At 41.7% G+C, this 20502-nt stretch overlaps 1 protein-coding gene and 1 long non-coding RNA gene across 4 annotated transcripts in view; one reads left to right on the forward strand and one right to left on the reverse strand.

Annotated features, from left to right (window-relative positions):
- Positions 1–848: 848 nt before the first annotated feature.
- Positions 849–20502, forward strand: part of LOC100479123 (SLAM family member 5) — a 33465-nt gene continuing 13811 nt past the window's right edge. Inside the window, exons 1-3 of one of the 3 annotated variants that reach the window (XM_019809194.2) lie at positions 5262–5280; positions 5805–5908; positions 19847–20194. In XM_019809194.2, coding sequence (XP_019664753.1) covers positions 5863–5908; positions 19847–20194 — 394 coding nt within the window. In that variant the 5' untranslated portion in view covers positions 5262–5280; positions 5805–5862. Of the gene's footprint in view, positions 895–5261; positions 5281–5752; positions 5909–19846; positions 20195–20502 lie in introns of those variants that run through there. The other 2 variants (XM_011236296.3, XM_011236295.3) reach the window with 2 other exon arrangements.
- Positions 13548–17422, reverse strand: LOC117803484. The gene is made up of 3 exons (XR_004627416.1): positions 17361–17422; positions 14925–15021; positions 13548–14612 (listed from the first exon to the last, which is right to left on the reverse strand). It is a non-coding gene; the product is annotated as an uncharacterized LOC117803484 (long non-coding RNA).

Consider the following 20502-nt stretch of genomic DNA (forward strand, 5'->3'; position numbering starts at 1 on the left):
TTATGATCACTCCGTCCTTTAAGCAGATTGCGGGTACTTTTTGTCATCCTGCACACTCTCGCTCAAACCACACACTACGATGGGCTTATTGCAGAGCTCCTGTAAAAAGGACATTTAGGAATTATGTTGGAGGCTGGATGAAATCAGGTGTGTCGACGACTTGATAGGAGCTCAAGGACTAGGAATCAGTAGATGACACACCATCTACCATTTTCCAAGGAAAGGTGACAATAGCTATAGAAAATGTCTAGCAGTAATACTGCGAGTCTGACGTTTGGGGATATTCAGTCCATCTGCATACTTGCCACAAAAATTGAACACAGTGTAAATTGAGTTTCCGGTTCTCAAAGTGCTCTCTACTCAAGAAAACAGGTGTAGGGGACTCCAAATATGCTTAAATTGCTTAAACACATGTATATGTATATTTTCACATATATACACCACAAAACATTACTCAAAATAATGAGCACACCCATCACTGCCAAAAGTTATTTTGTGTCTTTTGTGATCCTACCCACCAGTCCCACCTGTTCCCCAACCAGGTAACTATTGATGTGCTTTCTGTCCCTATAGAGAAGGGTACATTTTCTAAAATATTTTTGTAACTGGAACTGAGAGTAGACTTTGTGTCTGGCTTCTTTCACTTGGCGTGATGACACTACGATTCTCCATGTTGGGGTGTGCACCGATGTTTTACTGCTGAGTAAGTATTCTCTTGTATCAACGTCACACGATTTCTTATCCATTCACGTGTTGATTGGCATTTGGGTTGTTTCCAGTTTTTGGCTGTTACGGATAAAGCTGCAACGAACATTCGTGTACAAGTCTTTGTAGGGACACAGCCTGTCATTTCTTCCTAGTCAATGCCTCGAAGAAGAAGAGCTGAATTATGTGGTAGGTGACATTAAACTTGTTAAGAAATTGCCACGGGTTTCTAAAGGGCTTGTAATCGTGTCTTCGTCCATTCAGGCTGCTATGACTAAATCCTGCATTTAGGTGGCTTATGAACAACAGAAGTTTATCTCTCATGGGTGTGGAGGTCAGAAAGTGCAAGGTCATGGTGCCAGCAGAAGCAGTGCCCTGACGACCCAGTTCCTGGTTTGTAGAGGGCTGTCTTTGTGCTGTTTTCCCATGTGGAAGGAGAAGGACGCTCTCTGCAGCCTTTTTTATAAGGGCATTAATCCCACCCCGGAAGACTCCATTCTCATGATCAAATCACCTTCCAAAGCCCCCATCACCTGATACATCACATGGAGGGTTACGTTTCAACATACGAATTTTAGGGGGACACAAACATTCGGTCTACAGCAACCAGCGGTGTGTGAGAGCTCCAGTTCCTCCCCGTCCTTGCCAACATTTGGAACAGGGAGTCAGGTTTCTCCCGAGAAACAGAACCGATCAGATATCTACATGGGTAGAAAATGAGGTTTATTATAAGGAACAGGCTCATGATATTGATGGAGGCTGAAAAGTCCTACAGTCTGCTGCCTGCAAGCTGGAGAACCCAGGAGGCTGGTGGTGTGAGTCAGAGTCCGGAGGTCTGAGAACTGGCGCACTGACGGTGCGACCCCCAGCCAAGGGCGAAGACTGATGTCTCAGCCCGGGCAGTCAGCCACAGAGAGACGATTCAACCTTCCCCTGCTTTACTCAGTGCACCGATTCAAAGGCTAACCTCTTCTAGAAACACCCTCACATCACACTCAGAAATTATGTTTTACCAGCTATCTGGGTATCCTATGGCTCAGTCAAGTTGACGCATAAAGTTAACCAGTCCGGTGAGTCTTTTTAATTGTACCCATTTGAAAGGATGTGTAGAAGTACCTCATTGTGGGTCTGATTTGATTTCCCTAATGGCTAATAATGTTGAGCATCTTTTCACGTGCCTGTTGGCCATCTGTATGTCTTCTTTAGAAAAGCGTCCATTCAGGTCTTCTGCCCATTTTTTAATTGGATTTTTTTTTTTTTTTGCTATAGAGTTGTAGGAGTTCTCTTTATATTTTGGATATTAGCACCTTATCGGATATATAATTTGCAAATATTTTCTCCATTCAGTAGGTTGCTCTTGCGTTTTGCTGATGGTTTCCTTTGCTGTGCAGAAGCTTTCTAGTGTAATGTAGTCCCATTTGTTTTTGCTTTTGTTGCTTTTGATTTTGGTGCCAGATTAAAAAATCATCACCACGACTTATGTCAAGAAGCTCACTGCCTATGTTTTCTTCTGGGGGTCTTGTGGTTTCAGGTCTTATAGTCAAGTCTTTAATCTATTTTGAGTTAGTCTGTCTGTGGTGTAATTCTGTTTCACTTTTTGCGCGTGAGTATTCCGTTTTCTCAGCACCACTTATGGAAGAGCCTGTCCTTTCCCCACTCTAGATTCTTGGCTCTTTTGTTATGAATGATGTGACCATATACGTGGAGGTTTATTTCTGATTTTATTTGACCCCTCTCTTTTTTTACTGGTGAGAGTCTTTTCAATTGTTTATCTTTTCAAAGAGCAGCTCTTTGCTTCAGTGATCTTCTTCTCTATTTTCTTTTTCATCCTTTTTCATTTCCTTTATTTCTTCTCTAGCCTTTATTGTTTCCTTCCTTCCACTGACTTTGGGCATCACTCGTTCTTCCTTTTCTAGTTCCTTGTGGTGGAAAGTTATTTGCTTTTTTGAGGTAGGCATTTATTGCTGTGAACTTCCCTCTTAGGACTGCTTTTGCTTCATCCCACAAATTTTGGTATGTCCTAGTTCCATTTTAATTTATTGCAAGATTTATTAAAATTTTTTGTTTCTTCCTTGACCCCTTAATTATTCAGTAGCATTTGGTTTAATCTCCACATATTTGAGAATTTTCCAGTTTTCTTTGTGTAATTTCTAGTTTCATACCATTATGGTCAGAAAAGATGCTTGATATGAATTCAATTCTCTTTAATTTATGAAGACATATGACCTATTCTGGAAAATGTTCCATGTATACTTGGTAAGAATATATGTTCTGTTGTTTTTGGATGGAATGTTCCATGTACATATCTGTTAAGTCCATTTGGTCTAATGGGTCATTTATGGCTCATGTCTCCTCATCATTTTCTGTCTGGGTGATCTATGCATTGATGTAAATGGGGTATTAGAGTCCCCTGCTATTATTGCCTTGCCGTCAGTTTCTCCCTTTAGGTCTATTCATATTTGCTTTATATATTTGCGTGCTCCTATGTTGGGTTCATAAATATTTACGAATGTTACATCCTCTTGTCAGATTGACCCCTTTATCATTATGTAATTGGATGTACATAACTTTAGATGTAAGGACACACACAGACTGAAGGGGAAGGGATGGAAAAAGATATTCCATACAAATGGAAACCAAAAGAAAGCTGAAGTAGCAATATGTATATCAGACAAAATAGAATTTGAAACAAAGGATAATATATATTCAAGTATAACATTATAATATTTTTTATTCTGCTTTGCTTTATTTATTTTCTTGGGAATGTAACCCCTTCCCTCTGCATGGCTATTTGAGGGAGAAGCTGATCATTAATATTTCCCTTAGGATGAAATTGAGCTGGAATAGGGCCAGAGTTGGATTGAATTCATCTGTAATTAACCTAACCCTTCACGTCCTTCACCACCAGTGCCTTTTAGATCTTGCTCATATTTGGGGTGGGACGGGGTTGGCTGTAGTTTCAGTAGTTTTTGGTCCACTTTTATATTAAAACCCTAGGATCCAGCTATTATGAAATACGTGATATCTTACAATATGTCTCTGATTTCCAGTCCCTCCTCAGTGCCACTTTCTCAGCAAAATTCTGGAGGGGATGGGAATTGTTGGGCAAAACGATTTGGTTTTGCCCTGGAGGCTTCCAAATCCCATCCTGTCTTGCCAGGGCACACTGCCACCTAAGTTTCATCTAAACTTGTCCTTCTTCTCGAAGTCTCTGTTGATGGCAGGCTTGCTCTTCTAGTCTGAACCCCAGACCAACCTCCTGCCCCACTGGAATTCAGTCCATCAAGGGTTTTTGCATACACCATTCGTTGTGTGTCCCATAGAAAAGTATGATTTTTATTTTGTTTTTGTTGTTGTTATTATGGAATAGGAGGACTTTTGCATCTTTCTGCATCATGTCAAGAGAAGGAGTCTCAAAAGTTAGTTATCTTCTTGATAAAAATATACTAGTTGTTTGGTGGTCTAAGGCTGAAAGACAGAGATAAAACACTGGTCCTGGTTCAACAGGAGATACATCCTTGAGTAGGATACCACCTAGAATTTCTAAAGATATAGACATGAGACCAAGCTACAGTTGTAAATGGCCAGAGAGGACTGAACATTCCTAAAGAGAAAGAAAAAAGAAGAAAGAGGATACAAAGTTGGGTTTTCAGCAGCTCTTGGCAACTTCATAGTCTTTCTTCTTTCTTCCTTCTCTGTGCAATGAATAGATGATAGTGTGTGGCTTTGCTCCTGTAGCAATTACATATTTCAGGAAGACATCTTGCTAAAAGTATGAAAGTAATATGGTTCAATCTTGTGAAATGAATAAATTAATTCGGGAAATTTTATTTTTATTTTCAACGTTTCTTTGGTCCCAAACTGTTGCCTAGTTCACCACATACCACCTTTATGTAGATAAAGGTGTTCAACTACTGAATTTTGAGCAAGTATGTAAGGAGAATGATGAGGATGATAGTTCAATTTTGGAGGCCCACGAGTTGGCCAAGGACACTGCTCAGTGGGAAAACCTTTATACAATCTTACTGCCCTTGGGTCTCAGGGGTAATGTCCTCAGCTTCCCCCAGCGTTCCCCAAAATAGTTGGGTTCAAATTTAAACTGCTTGGTGCATGGGCCCAAATATTTATTCCCATCACCTCTCCCTGACACCCCACATATATACAAGACTCCTGTTATTCTTCTAACAGGGAGTGGAGGTCTCGACTAGAGAACGGTCCTGTGTTACATGTAGTTCAATCATAATGCAATTATATTCATTATGTTATATAGTCTACACAAATACATAATATATAATTTATATAATCAATATAATTACATAATACAATTATATACAGTAGAATTATATGTAATATAATTATATAACTGTAATTCTATACTTTTTTTTTTCTTAATTTGACAGAGAGAGAGACAGCCAGCGAGAGAGGGAACACAAGCAGGGGGAGAGGGAGAGGGAGAAGCAGGCTTCCAGCAGAGGAGCCCGATGCAGGGCTTGATCCCAGGACTCTGGGATCACGCCCTGAGCCGAAGGCAGACGCTTAACGACTGAGCCACCCATATAACTGTAATTCTACAATGTGAGTCGCTACCATTTATTAGGTCCCTATTGTGTCAACACATTCTTCCTATTCCCTATCCTCCAACCACCTTTCACCTAAGAATGCTAATTTGCTCTTCCAGTCGACCTCAGCTGGGCTGTCGGTTCCTTTAGAAAGCCTTCCCCACACTCTCCTTGCATGGGTTAGAGACCCTGCTGCTCTCCCAGTTCCTTGTATTTCCTCTCTTGCAACACCTCTCAGACTATATGGGAATTGCCTATTTAATTGCTGATCTCCCCAACAAGAACGTGAGCTCCGTGAAAGGAGAGGGATCCGTTGCTTTGTTGTTCTGTATATGCCAGTTCTCAGAAGAGTGCCTGGCACGCAGTAAGCATTCAATAAATATTTGCTGAATAAATAATTAATTAATGCTAGGCATTTTGTATTATATAATAGGAAAAAAATTATCATGATAATGCACAGACCCGTGTTTCTCCAATCGGCTCGCTCATACTTCCTTTCTTAGTGGTGGTTATAAGCTGAGCAGGGAAACTTACTTGCAGCTGGCTTTTCGTTGGAGGAACGTCTTCTCATTCACACAAGAGTACAGCCTAGAAGAACATGGCTCAGCACTACCTATGGATCTTGCTCCTTTGCCTGCAAACCTGTGAGTTCTGACCCATGTTGATGCCCTCCTCGTTTTCTATTAAGTTTTAGAAATTGCCTGTAAGGAAGACATTGAAATGCCTTCTCCATCTATTTTAACAGGTGCACTCTGGGTCTCAAAAAGTATCCAGCTGTCTGGGGAGAGACTTAGGATCAAAGCTGTTTTTCAGCTTTAGAGTTTATGTTTCTGAATTTTATCTGTGCCCAGCCTGCAAACCCTTCTGCTCAGGAAAGTCAGCACTTGGTAGGCCCACCCAGAAAGCCCAGCAAAAGAATGTATCATCTAACACCTTGCATAACTTAAAAAGCATTTCTTTTTGGCTTTAGATTCTGATGTATAGTTTTTGACAGAGATATGCCCTTCCAAATTGTATTTCATTACTCTGTCAGGTTGGACTAAGGCGTACCTATAATTACCATGGTAAGATCTTTGTCTCTATAAGCTCCCTTTATTTTCGAAGCACTTTCAGAGTTCTTACTCTGCCCCTATCCTTCAAAAACTTTCCAAAGTAAATGAGGAAGAGATCGTTAACTCCATTTGACAAATTTGTTAGGTCTCAAAAAAGAAATGGAGAACTTGAAACTTCGTTTTTCTTACTTACAGCTCAACAGTAAACTATAAGGACACAAGGCTAGTTGTTGTTGTTGTTAGTAGAAAGAAAACTAGGTAACACCAACACAGCTCTGGGAGTGTTTTGTCTTTGCAGTCTCTCATTAAATCCAAACAATTACCTTCTGTATTTAAAAATTGGCTATGTTTGGCATTTTTAAAAAGATTTTATTTATTTGTTGTTGTTTTTAAAGATTTTATTTATTCATTTGACAGAGAAAGAGCACAAGCAGGGGGAGTGGCAGGCAGAGGGAGAGGGAGAAGCAGGCTCCCCACTGAACAGGGAGCCCACTACAGGGCGAGATCCCAGGACCAAGATCATGACCAGAGCCAAAAGCAGACGCTTAACTAACTAAGCCACCGAGGCACCCCTATGCTTGGCATTTCAAAACCTACTTATAGTCTTTCCTACCCCCTCTGAAAAACTCACTAGCAAATTCCTGGTATGTATTAGAACGTAGAAAATCTAGGGGGGTTGGGATTTCCTAAAAAAGCAGAATCAGTGCACCTTGGTCTCTCTGGTTCCCTTGACCATTTAAAGCTGTGGCTCTTTTTATTTGAACTTCATGGAGGTTGCAATGACCAGGTGGGGCAACTTTTTCGATCCTGTGCTAACTACCCTGACATGGTAGACAAAAAAACGCAAGTAGTTGGGGAAGAGAGCTGGATGGAAGCTAAGTGAAAGTCCAAGGATGCCTCCAATCTTCCAGAGAAGGGCTAGAGGGTGACATCTGACGCCACTTAATTTGCAAAGCATTCTGCAATTTTTATGCCTATATTCTTATGTGATCCACACTAAAGTCACTGAAGTAAGCAAAAATAGATATTACTAATCCCATCACATGCAGAAAAAGTATAAACTAAGACTCAAGTTAAACAATTCACCTGAAGTTTCACACCCTGATATTTGTAAGGCTGGAAAGGGATATTGATTCCTCTAATCCCAAGGCTAGAGCTCTTTCTGCCCAACTCTTCCTGGCCTCCTCTAATTAGGTTTTCAATTTCTTGATGCTCTTGAAAGTGCTAGCACATGCAGATTTAATGTGATCCCTATTGAAATACCAACAGCATTTTTCTTCACAGAACTAGAACAAAGAATCCTAAAATTTGTATGGAACCACTAAAGACCCAAATAAACAAAGTAATCTTGAAAAAGAAAAAATAAAACTGGAGACATCACAACCCCAGACTTCAAGGTATACTATAAAGCTATAATAATCAAAACAGTATGGCACTGGCACAAAAATAGGCACATAGATCAATGGAACAGATTAGAGAGCCCAGGGGCACCTGGGTGGCTCAGTCGTTAAGCATCTGCCTTTGGCTTAGGGCGTGATCCCGGGGTTCTAGGATCGAGCCCCGCATCGGGCTCCTTGCTCTGCTGGGACCCTGCTTCTTTTTCTCCCACTCCTCCTGCTTGTGTTCCCTCTCTCACTGTCTGTCTCTCTCTCTGTCAAATAAATAAATAAAATATTAAAAAAAAAAAAGGTTAGAGAGCCCAGAAATAAACCCATGATTCTATGGTCAATTAATCTTCAACAAAGGAGGCAAGCATATGCAATACGAAAAAGTCTTTTCAACAGATGGTGTTGGGAAAACTGGACATCTACATGAAAAACAATGAAACTGGACCATTTTCTTACACCATATACAAAAATTGACTCAAAATGGGTTAAAGACCTAAAAGTGAGACATGAAACCTTAAAAACCCTAGACGAGAGCATAGGCAATAATTTCTCTGTAACATTGGCCCTAGCAACTTTTTTTCTAGATATATCTCCTGAGGCATAGGCAACAAAAACAAACAAACAAAAAAACTATTGGGACTACATCAAAATAAAAGTCTTCTGCACAGTGAAGGAAACAATCAATAAAACTAAATGACAACCTACTAAATGGGGAAAGATATTTGCAAATGACCTATCCAATAGAATTCCTCTGAAATCACTGAAATAAGAGAAGTCCGAGTACACAAACTCATGACTCTACTATGTTGGAAAAGTTTTCTCAAAGAACCAAGACTCACAGTCATATGCTCCAAATTCCGCTTTCTCATCTTAACTTGTGACTATGTTTCTGACTGCCTCTGTAAACGTCTAGTCACCCAGTCTCTAGGGTGGAAGATGGAAGAATCCACCACTTTTGCTCCATGCCCATTGTCTTCTATATGTTGTTTCTCATACTCTTTTAATTCTTCCTTTTCTCTCCACTTTTCTTGCTTCAGTTTCTTCAACCTTTCAGCTGGCTCCCATTTCCTATCCCCCAGCAATGATAGTAATAACTAACCATTTATGGAGCAATCATGACATGTTTGGCATTACTGTAAGTAGCCATATTTATAGTTTACCTTAATCCTCACAATATTGTACAAGATGAGCTCTATCAATACCCCCAGGTTCACAGATGAAACACGGAAAACTAGAGGTCGTTGAGCCAAAAAGTGGAGGAAATAGGATTTGAATTCCAATGTCTTTAGACTTAACCACTGAACAAAGCTGCCTTTGGCCATGATGCCTTTGATGGAATAAAAATAATGCCCATACTATTGATCATGATCACCTTTTGGGATTTGTCAGTGGAGAGTGGTGATTTATTCCCATAAAGACAGGATCTTTCAGGCAGAGAATGGGGCTGGTGGGCAGGTCTTTGCCAACACTAGATGTTTAAGCATGCCACTGAGGCAAGACATCTGAGGAAATGAACATATCCAGACACGGTTCAAGTACCAGTCATACCAATATGGTGTGGTTGACTTGAATTAGCTTCTTCAAAATAAACAAAGGTCCAATATCAGCAAGGTCTTGATGTCCTGTTGCATGTTGAGAACAGTAGAAGCATTCCAGAAGTCGAGTCTTAGAAATCCAAGAGGTGAGTGGGCCCACCTGGATATCTGTCCATGGATAAGTAGGTCCTGAGCACCATCCTAGGGGTTAGACACAGGATTTCATGGCTGGAAGAGTCCTGATGAGATCCAATTTGCCACTATTCCAAAGTCCTTATAGAGAGGGGCCTTTGAGACAAAGAAAAAGCCTCTGTTCTAGAAAGAGGTTTGAGCAGATTATTACCCCAGACATTCAGAAAGGTCTCAAGAGCAGAAGCCCAGTTATAGAAATGGAAAAATATATTATGTATGGGGGAAACTGGATATCAAGACGTCAGCTCAAAAATCCAGTTTCCAAACAGAGGCTGGGAAGGAGCATCCATGTGCTTACACGAGACTCATAGGAGGCAGTAGAGACCCACCTTGGCAGCTGGTGCACTGAAGCAGGCCTGGAGATCAGCATGGTGACTGAACAAGCAGCTGGCATGCCTTCACAAGAGCTCCAAGTTTCAGTGGTAGGCCACATAGGCTATTCAAGTGTTTCCTGAATCAAATCTTCCTTGAACCTTAGAGAGGAATAAACCTACAAGTTTTCTTGCTTCAGTTTGGGGTTTCTAGGCTCACCTGTGTGGAAGTTGGAAAAGAAAGAGGTATGAACAATCGGCTGGGAGACTGATGTTGGTGGCGCTATGTACCCATATTTTCTTTGTTATACTCAATTTTCGATTATACACCAATAGAGGGAAGTAGTGATAAAATAGTGGTTGGCCAGGATCCCATCTCGGTTTTGAGAATTTGTGTGTGTGTTTGTTTTTGTTTTGAAGAAACGGATTCAAGTCAACCCAGATCTCAAAAAGGTGATAGAAAGTTGGGGTGCCTGGGTGGCTGAGTCGGTTAAATAGCCAACTGTTGATTTCGGCTCAGCTCGTGATCTCAGGGTCCTGGGATCGAGCCCGGCATTGTGCTCTGTGCTCAACAGGGAATCTGCTTCAGGATTCTCTCTCTCCCTCTGCCCCTCCCCTCCAAATAAATAAATAAATCTTTAGGGACAAAAAAGAAAGTAAGAAAATCTAGTAGACAAGAGTATACTATTGTGCGGGGGCGGCAAGTTCCTCTTCTTAAAACCTCATGATCAAGGACTTTCCACCCTTATGGAGAATGACACCAGTCTGGTGGCTCAACCCTTTGCTTCCTTTTTGCCCTTTACTCCCCTTCACTCAGTGTAACACGCTGTACCCCGTGCTCTCCCGATGGGTGCGGTCTGCAGCCCTCTCCTGCTGCCCTTCTGTGACTGCCGCATTCAGGGAGGTCCTCCCTCCACTTATTGGTCTAGGAGGCAGTGGGTGGAAGGAGAGGAAGGGATGGTTAGGTAGGGCCCCCAAAGCACAAGAAATGCTTATTTGAAGGGTCCTAAAGGAGCCGGGGGAGGGGGGTGGTTCAGGAAGCTGTTAGCAGCAACGTGCTCTTCCTCATCTCTGCTCTCGGTAGCCGCTCCCTGCTCCGGACTCCAGTGCTCCGACTCTCCTTTTTCCCTTCGGAGCTGACTGGAGTATTATTTTCATCTCTGTAACCAGTCGTCTCTGTTTTATACAGCACACACGTAAAGGTGCCTAGTATAGTCCAGGCCTAGTTCTAAGAAATTTACAAATATTAACTCCTTTAACTCTCATAACACGTCTGTGAGGTAAGTGCCACTATTAGCTTCATTTTAAAATGGATAAAACTGAGCACAGAGAGGTTGCTAACTTTCCCAAGGTCTCAAGCTCATGCAGTCAGGTTCCTCTTCACTAAGTGAACACCCAAGCCCACACCCTAGGGTTCCACCCTTTTCTTGCCTTTGCTTCTCCTCTAGTGTTGCCTTTCTCACCCCTCCCTTCTGTAGTCTGATATGTGGAAGTCAGGAAATCACAGTCACTGGGAGATGTTGTAAAAGTGGGACACCCCTTCCTCACTGGCCTCCCAAGGCTGCTCGGCACCCCCTTTACCCCTTTCATCAATGTCTTGTTGAATCCCTAGGATGTTCCTTACAGTAGCAGTTCCTCAAAATTTTTACATTCATCAAAATAATAACAGCAACTCCCATTTATATGTGCTAGGCATTGTGCTGACGGCTCAGACTCATAGTTGCATTGAATAATTTTCCACATTCGAGAAGTAAGGAACCTGAGGATCAGAGAATTTCAATAATTTTCTCAAAAGAGCACAGCTAGGTTCCAATATACCAGGATGCAACACCTGGGCTCCTCGTCTTTACACCGCCTACCTAGTCCCGCCTCAGCTCTTCCCTCTTAGCAAAGAGCCTCACTTCTGCATTACTAAAGAGACGCAGGTCACCAAGCATGACGATCTTCTATTTTATCTTCTCTACTCCAAAATGTCCATGTGTATGAAGCACCTCTAAGTGCCCTCAAACAGTTCTATGGGGTGGGTATTATTACATCCCATCTTGCAGTAAAGTACGATAAGGACCTCAGTAAATGTCATGGGTTGAACTTGAGTATGGGGCCACCTGACTCAGACCTGTGTTCCCTCACCTCACCAAGCAGGTTTTCTTCTATCCCCATCCCCAACAGCACTTCAAAATACTCTTTCCTTTCACTCATCATCTCCTTTTCCCCTTCCACTTCAGATGAGGCATGACCCTCTTCTGATTGAAAACCTATGCCTCCATCTTCCATTCCATGACAAGCATTAGTGGTCTGTGTCCCTGCACTGTCCTGGGCCTGGGGATTTGAAGGTATAGTCCCTGGACTCAAGTCATTCACGGTGTCCAGAAACAGACACAAGGGTTCCTGACTACCACATAATATAGCAAGTACCATGAAGGAAAAACAGAGTTCCAGAGAGCCCAGGAGTAGGAGCACCTAACCTAGGGCAGGGCTGATCAGGGAAATTTCTACACGGTCTTCTTCCCTACCATCCACCCCAGCTAACCTCTTCTCTCTCTCTCAGGCAAAACTGGTATATAACAGCATATAAGTTTCAGGTGTACAACACTATAATTTGACATCTGTATACTTTATGAAGTGATCACCACCAACGGTCTACTTACCGCCCATCACCATATGGTTGACATTCGCCCATTTTGCCCACCCACCCTCCAACCCCTTCTGGTACCCATCAATCTGTTCTCTGTATCTATAAGTTTGTTTTGCAGTATTTGTTTATTTGGGGTTTTTTTATTCCACATATGAGTGAAATCATATGGTATTTGTCTTTTGCTGACTTATTTCACTCAGCCTAATACCCTCAAGGTCCATCTGTTGCAAATGGCAAGATTCCATTCTTCTTCATGACTGAGTAGTATTCCATTATATATACTGTATTATATATACTCCATTATATATATATATATATATATATATATATATATATATTCCATTGTGTGTGTGTGTGTATGCGCACCGCATCTGCCTTATCCATTCATCCTTTGATGGACAATTAGATTATTTCCTTACCTTGGCTATTGTAAACAATGTTGCAAGGAACATAGGGGTGTATATACCTTTTTGAATTAGTGTTTTCATATTCTTTTTTTTTTTTTTTAAGATTTTATTTATTTATTTGACAGGATAGAGACAGCCAGCGAGAGAGGGAACACAAGCAGGGGGAGTAGGAGAGGAAGAAGCAGGCTCATAGCAGAGGAGCCTGACGTGGGGCTCGAACCCATAACGCGGGATCACGCCCTGAGCCGAAGGCAGACGCTTAACCGCTGTGCCACCCAGGCGCCCCAGTGTTTTCATATTCTTCAGTTAAGTACCCACAAGTGGAATAGCTGGATCTTATGGTAGTTCCATGCTTAATTTTTTGAGGAACCTTCATACTGTTTTCCATAGTGACTGCACCAATTTACATTCCCACCAGCAGTGCATGAGGGTTCCCTTTTCTCCACTGCTTCTTCAACACATGTTATTTTTTCTCTTTTTGATAATAGGCATTCTAACAGGTATAAGATGACATCTTATTGTGGTTTTGATTTGCTTTCCCCTGACGATTAGTGATGTTGAACATCTTTTCATGCACTTGTGGCGTCTCTATGTCTTCTTCGGAAAAGTGTCTATTCAGATCTTCTGACCATTTTTTAGTCAGGTCATTTGTTTTTTCATTGTTGAGTTGTATGAGTTCTTTATATATACTGGGTATTAACTCCTTATCGGATATATGATTTGTAAATATTTTCTCCCGTTCAGTAGGTTCCCTTTTGTTTTGATGATGGCTCCTTCACTGTGCAGAAGCTTTTTAATTTGATGTTGTCCCACTTGTTTATTTCCCTTTTGTTTCCTTTGTCTTTTGTGCTAGATTTACAAATACACCACTCAGATTAATGTCATGGAACTTGCTGCCTCTGTTTTCTTCTAGGAGTTTTATGGTTTCAGGTCTTACATTCAAGTCTTCAATCCATTTGAGTTCATCTTTGTTCACAGTATAATACAGCCATCTTGTTACATTCTTTTGCATGAGGCTGTCCAGTTTTCCCAGCGCCAGTTATTGAAGAGACTGCCCTTTCCCCATTAGATGTCCTTGGTTTCTATCATAAATTAATTTTCCGTAGATATGCAGGCAATCTCTTCTGTTTTAAGACAAAATCAAATAAATTAGTTTTACCGGCTTCTCCAGCTACCATTCTATTTCATCCCATTTCTTTCACTATCAAGATTTTCCACTTACTTAGCACTTACTCTGTTCTCAATCTTCTAGACTCTGGCCTCCATTCAAATCATCTTACTTGCACCATATTCTCAAGGGCTATCAATAACCTCCTGACGGACAAACCTAGAGTCCATTTTCAGTCTTTATTCCACTTGAACGTTCTGAATCACTAAACTTCCATGGCAACCCCTTCTTGAGACTCTTTCTCCTCTTGGATTCCATGATATTGTCCACTACTGTGCCTCTCTTGCCATGTGTTCTATTTCGTTTCTTTCGAGAGTGCCTCCCTGTGACTGTTCACAAAGCAGCCTTGGACTTTAGCTTTACTTTTCCTGAATAACTCACCTCTCCCTCCATCACCTCCTCTCTGTGGATGATTCCTAATCTACTTAGATTTCAGTTCAATGGCAAGTTAGAGCTCTCAAAAGTAAGAGTGGACTAAAGAAGAAAGATGTTTATTTCTTGCTCATGTGAAAAAGTCTGGAATCGGCAGTTCCATTGGTTGAATAGTTGACAAGGTAGTGAGGGATACATATTTTTTCAGTCTTCCTGCGCCACCATTTTCAGTACTTGGCTTCCTCTTCTTGATCCAAAATGTGTGTCTGAGATTCATAGCATTCCAGCCTGCAAGAAGCAAGGAAGAGACAAAGAAAGCAAAGTGCTCTCTTCTTAAAGACCCAGCAGTCATATGCAACACTTCCACTTTCATCCCATTGACCTGAACTTACTCATATAACCTAGGTTAGCTAGCAGAGAGTTGGGCAATGTAGTCTTTATCCTGGGTGACCATATCCCCTGCTAACAATTAAGCATTCTCTTACTAAGAACAAAAGGAGAGAACAAACATTGGAAAATAATTGGCAGATTCTGCCACAACCCTCAAGCAATACTTTCAGGCTTTCTCTTTCCTTATCTTCCATCCTTCCAACTACTTACCAAGATGGTCCACCATCATCTTAAATTCAGTCTTTCTTTCTTCTTTCTTTCTTTCTTTCTTTCTTTCTTTCTTTCTTTCTTTCTTTCTTTCTTTCTTCTTTTTTTATTGGAGAGGGAGGGTGGAAGGGAGAGGAGAGGGAGAATCTTAAGCAGGCTCCATGCCCAGCACAGAGCCTGATGTGGGGCTCAATCTCACAACCCTGAGATTACGACCTGAGCCAAAATCACAAGTTGGATGCTTAACCAACTGAGCACTCAGGGGCCCCTCAAATTCAATATTTCTTTCTTTTTTTTTTAAGATTTTATTTATTTATTCGACAGTGATAGAGACAGCCAGTGAGAGAGGGAACACAAGCAGGGGGAGTGGGAGAGGAAGAAGTAGGCTCATAGCGGAAGAGCCTGATGTGGGGCTCGATCCCAGAACGCCGGGATCACGCCCTGAGCCGAAAGCAGACGTTTAACCGCTGTGCCACCCAGGTGCCCCTCTTTTTTTTTTTTTAAACCTATTTTCTCCTTTGGACTTTTTTCTAGCATAAATTTAGCCAGTTTTCCAGTATCTATCAGTTTTCACAAAGCAGATGTTCAAAATATATTGTTGAACAATTGAATTCTATCAGTTTCCTCCTTATCCCCTATCTTTCTTTGCACTATCTCTCAAATTCAGCACTTCCTTTCCATTCATCTTATCATGCTCTGGTTCATGCCCAGATGCCTGTAATAGCTTCCAAAATGGTCTCTTGAGCCCAGTTTCTCTTTCCTTTTATTCTTCCTACACATCATTACTCTATTACTCTGACCCTAAAATATCATCTTAATCTTCCTCCTCAAAAACTTTAATAGCTCCCCTCTGCCTGTGATGTAGACACCTCAGGCTCAAGGCTGTCCCAGATCTAAACCAGATTTATATCTCCACCTTATCTCTTTCTACTCCGTTATGCAAATCCAAATTCATTCAACCCACATCGCATGTTCTCCTGCTTCTAAATTTTTATTCAGGACGCAAGGACCCAAGACACTCATCCTTTCCCTTTCTCTTCAGTAAAATTCTATTCACTCTTTTAAAGCCCTCCTCAAATTCTACTTTCTCTAAAAAGTTTTCCCTAACCACTATAGCTCAGGGCAATCTCGCCTTTCTTTGTGTTTGTACTGCAATTACTGTCTCTACCATTCACTTGAATTTACCGTTTGCTACCTCATTTTGCAAAGGAAAGTTACGTGTGTGTGTGTCTTATTTCCTAAGCAATTATGAAATTCCTAAAAAACGGCAGGGAACTGGTTTGGTCAGAGGCTTGCCTAGTGCATTACATGGTAAGTCCTCAAGACATTTTTGTGCTACAAGTTCTCTCTGAAGATGGGTTTTCCTTAGGTCCCCTCCAATGCTAATATAATGTTTACATTATATTATAGCACCTAGATTATGTTACTATTATATTATATATTATATTACTACATAATAATACACGTGATTATAATTATATAATATATAAAATACATGGTGATATAATATATAATAATATACATTATATATATAATTAGTATATTACATATTCTACAGCACCTACATTATATTTCAGCACCTAGGAAAATAAATATTGGGGTAACCTGATATGGAGGTTCTTTTTTATTTTATTTTATTTTTATTTTATTTTTTTTATTCGACAGAGATAGAGACAGCCAGAGAGAGAGGGAATACAAGCAGGGGGAGTGGGAGAGGAAGAAGCAGGCTCCCAGCGGAGGAGCCTGATGTGGGGCTCGATCCCATAACACCGGGATCACGCCCTGAGCCAAGGCAGACGCTTAACCGCTGTGCCACCCAGGCGCCCCTGGAGATTCTTTCTTAAAACCTAAAGTCTTAAGCATAAAGCCCATCAAGTGGAGTGGTACCTAAAACTATCTCTCTGGGCTTTACTTGAATTAGTGCTTCATAATGGTTCTTTATACATTTATGGTCTTGGTACCCCCCGGGCCATCAGAGGGGTGGCCTAGGAAGCCCTAAATGGCACGCACCCGTTACGAGGATGATGATGAAGAAAATGAGGAGGATGAGAGAATCATCGTCATTATCAACTTCAGAAACAACTAACATGCACATTGCCTTAATGGTTACCAGACATTCCACTCATATGATATGATTTGCTGGTCACTCATTAGATAGAACGAACGTTATGGTTATTGTTTCCATTCTATGGATGAAGCAACTGAGACTCAGAAAGGTTCTGTGGCTTTACGAAGGTGGCCCAGCTTCTAAGCACCTACATCTCCAGGCTCCTTGTCTTTCCAGCCGCCCGACGCAGACCAAAGTCGGAGGGCCTGGAGGTGACCAAGTCTGCATCTTGTGTGTGGGTGAGCCCTAGGCCTTTTCTCCACAAGCCCAGGAGTCTCACCAACAGCGCAAGCAGCAAGAGCAGCAGCAGGACTTTCCCCAGCTTGACCTACCTGCCTCTGCTCCCATCTCCCCGGCCTTTGATGCGCCAGCATCGCTTCCTGAATGAGTTGCTATGGGGGATAAGTCAAAAACAACATGACACACGCCCCACTCTGTGGCAGCCCAACTGCCATGACCCCTAGGAAGTTCTGTTTTCTCAAATCGCCTACACACTTCCTGGGGCTTGAGGAGAGAACCCACATCCTCTTCACACATTTAACTTCAATCTACAGAGCAGAATGGCAGTTAGGTGCCAGGCTCTGACTTTTAAAAAGCCCCGCAAGACACGGGTATCTGGCACCAGGATCAGCAGTCTAATTCGCAGAAGCCAGTACAGCACGAAAATGTGGGGGGTCCTCGTTCAATCAACGGTAAGACTTTCACGGCGGCACAGCAGCATTCAAGCAACCTCAGAGTCCTGAGCTCAACGCCCTGTCCACCTGCACAGGTCGCATGCCCGTGTCTGAGAGGGACTCAGGCTGGCACACACCGAGGGCCCCTCTACCACACCCCATCAGCCCAATGGAACAGTTTATCTGGAGAGAATTAATGTTCAAGAAGCTGGATTTTGGTAAACTACGACTCTTGCCACTGAAGGAGGCCTTAGTCTCTCCTTCTGTTCACCCAATGGTTTGTTTCTTGTGCTCTTACCATTGTGTTATTTTTTACTTGCAAACACATCTGTCTTATTCTCTGGGCTGGGAGCTCCTGAGCACTGGAACCACATCCTATCCTTCCCTGAGTCCCTAACATAGCCTCTGGCACATAGTTAGCACGTAAAAAATGTTTGTAGATGACGGTCCTCAGCCTCCCCTTCCACCACGACCCTGTGACATCTTCTGTGCTTACCCCACCCCAACTAAGTCATCACGCCTCACCTGGGGTGGTCCTTCTAAGGCAAAATCTTGGTTGGTCTGAAAGGAAAGGCATTTGTATTAGCAATCCATTGGTTCATTCAGGGGTTACTGGGCGGGAGGGCAAGGGCGGCCATTTTATAATTATATTGCTTTTCATTTTACAAACTAGGTATTAAATCAGTTTACCTTCATGAGGTGAAAGAGGAGAAGAGAGAAAAAAAATACACGTCTCATTTTACCCCACATTAGATTTTAAAAGTGTTCATCCTTCAGCTTTTACTAGAAAGTGTTTCTGGATTCCCCAGAACAGGTCAACACCCCTTGCTATTCTCTCTCAAAGCACCATAATACTTATACAGTTGACCTTGAATAACGTGGGGGTTGAGGATGCCAACCCCTCATGTGCTTGAAAATCCATGTATAACTTTTGGCTCCCCCAAAACTTTACTAACAGCCTCCTGATGACCAGAAGCCTTACTGATAACAAATAGTCAATTAACACATATTTTGTATGTTTTATTGTGTTACGTATCTTATTCTTACAATAAAGTAAACTGGAGAAAAAATATTATTAAGAAAATCATAAAGAAGAGAAAATAGGTTGACAGTACTGTATGGTATTTATGGGAAAAATTCATGTATAAGTGGACCCACATGGTTCAAATCTGTGCTGTTCAAGAGTCAGCTATATATTTTATATCTGTGCATCTGTGGTTATCCAATCAACATTGATCTCTTCCTTTAACTGCTAAGTTCCAGAGAGCAGGAACTTTATATTAGGTTTTACTCACCACTATCTCCCCCAGCTCCTTACATCGCACTTAAAAGAGTAGACACTCAGCAAACATTTGTATTAGAAATTTGATTAATAATTACCTGCCGTAGTATCTGGGACGGAGCTGACCTTGAATAAATCCCTGCATTCATTCATAAATGTATGAATGAATAAATGAATTTTGCTTACTTCAGAAGTTGTTTCAAGAGATTCTAGGCAGGGCATAAGTGAATCCCATGTATTAATTCATTCCACAAATATTTACTACGAACCCACTACATGTCATGTACTCATCTAGAGGCTGGAGATGGAGTAGTGAACAAAAAAATACCTCCCCCAACTTGGGAAATATTTACTCCAGAACCTCCAAAGCATTCTCTGCCTCTGTCTTCTGGGAATAAAGGCACAAATGTAGCTTTCTTCTTGCAAAGACCACAGCAGCCAGGCTCTTGTCCCAGCTCTTCCATCACTTGGCAATCTGATCTTGGGAAAGAAAGACACTGAATTCTCAAACCTTCCCTAGGTGGACGGTCTTTGTCCCTCTAATCCCTTAGACCTTTCAGTCTGTAAGTCTATATAAATGTTTCTAATGAAACAGATCCCCGGAAATTCACCGGAAACTTCATTTTTGAATGAGAATTCCTTCGAAAATGTAGCCATATAACGTATTATATGTAGAGTAGAATGCCAAAAACAAAACAAAACAACCCCCCCCCAAAAAACCCCACAAAAAAACAAAAACAACCCTCCAGAGCTTGGATGAGCGGCATCTGGGCGGCTTTCCAGGGAGGCTCAAGCCTAGGGAGACAGGAGGCTCTAAAAGGTGCAACAGTAAATGGCTATGGTTTTCTGTTTATGTCCCCAGGTCTGGAAGCAGCCAGAAGTGACACAGACATCCTCACAGTGATTGGGATTGTGGGGGAGTCAGTCACTTTCCCCTTAAATATCGAAAAATCACAGCAAGTTGTCAACATTGTCTGGAACTCTGAAACATCTGTTGCTTTTGTAACGCCTGGAGACCCAGGAACAGCACCCAAGGTGTCTGTGACCCACCAAAATTACAACGAGCGAATAAATGTCTCATGCCAGAACTATAACCTGGAGATCAGGAACCTGAGGCTGGAGGATTCAGGCGTCTACAAAGCCGACATTAACACGAAGACCGTGGAGGGGATGGTCACCACCACCAGGCGTTACAGCCTCCAAGTCTTCCGTAAGTGATGCAAATTGGCCGTCTACAGAGCACCTGTATTTCTTTATTGGCTTCCCTAAATCTTTCTGTACGTATAAATACTTCTATAAATACATCAATACTCATGTGGAGGATGTGAGTTTGCTTGTTTTTAGCGATGTAAGCTTCAATCAGCCCATTGTTCCATGGGCCTGGTTTTTCTTTTCTATAAAATGTTAATAGTCAATCATACTATTCGCTTCCCTTGGTCCCTGAGAAGATCAAGCGAGATAGCATATGGAAAGTACCTCTTAAAAAAAAAAATTCTTTTTTTATTTTAAAATAAGTGT

This window comes from Ailuropoda melanoleuca, chromosome 8 (assembly GCF_002007445.2).
Source record: "Ailuropoda melanoleuca isolate Jingjing chromosome 8, ASM200744v2, whole genome shotgun sequence".
NCBI lineage: Eukaryota > Metazoa > Chordata > Mammalia > Carnivora > Ursidae > Ailuropoda > Ailuropoda melanoleuca.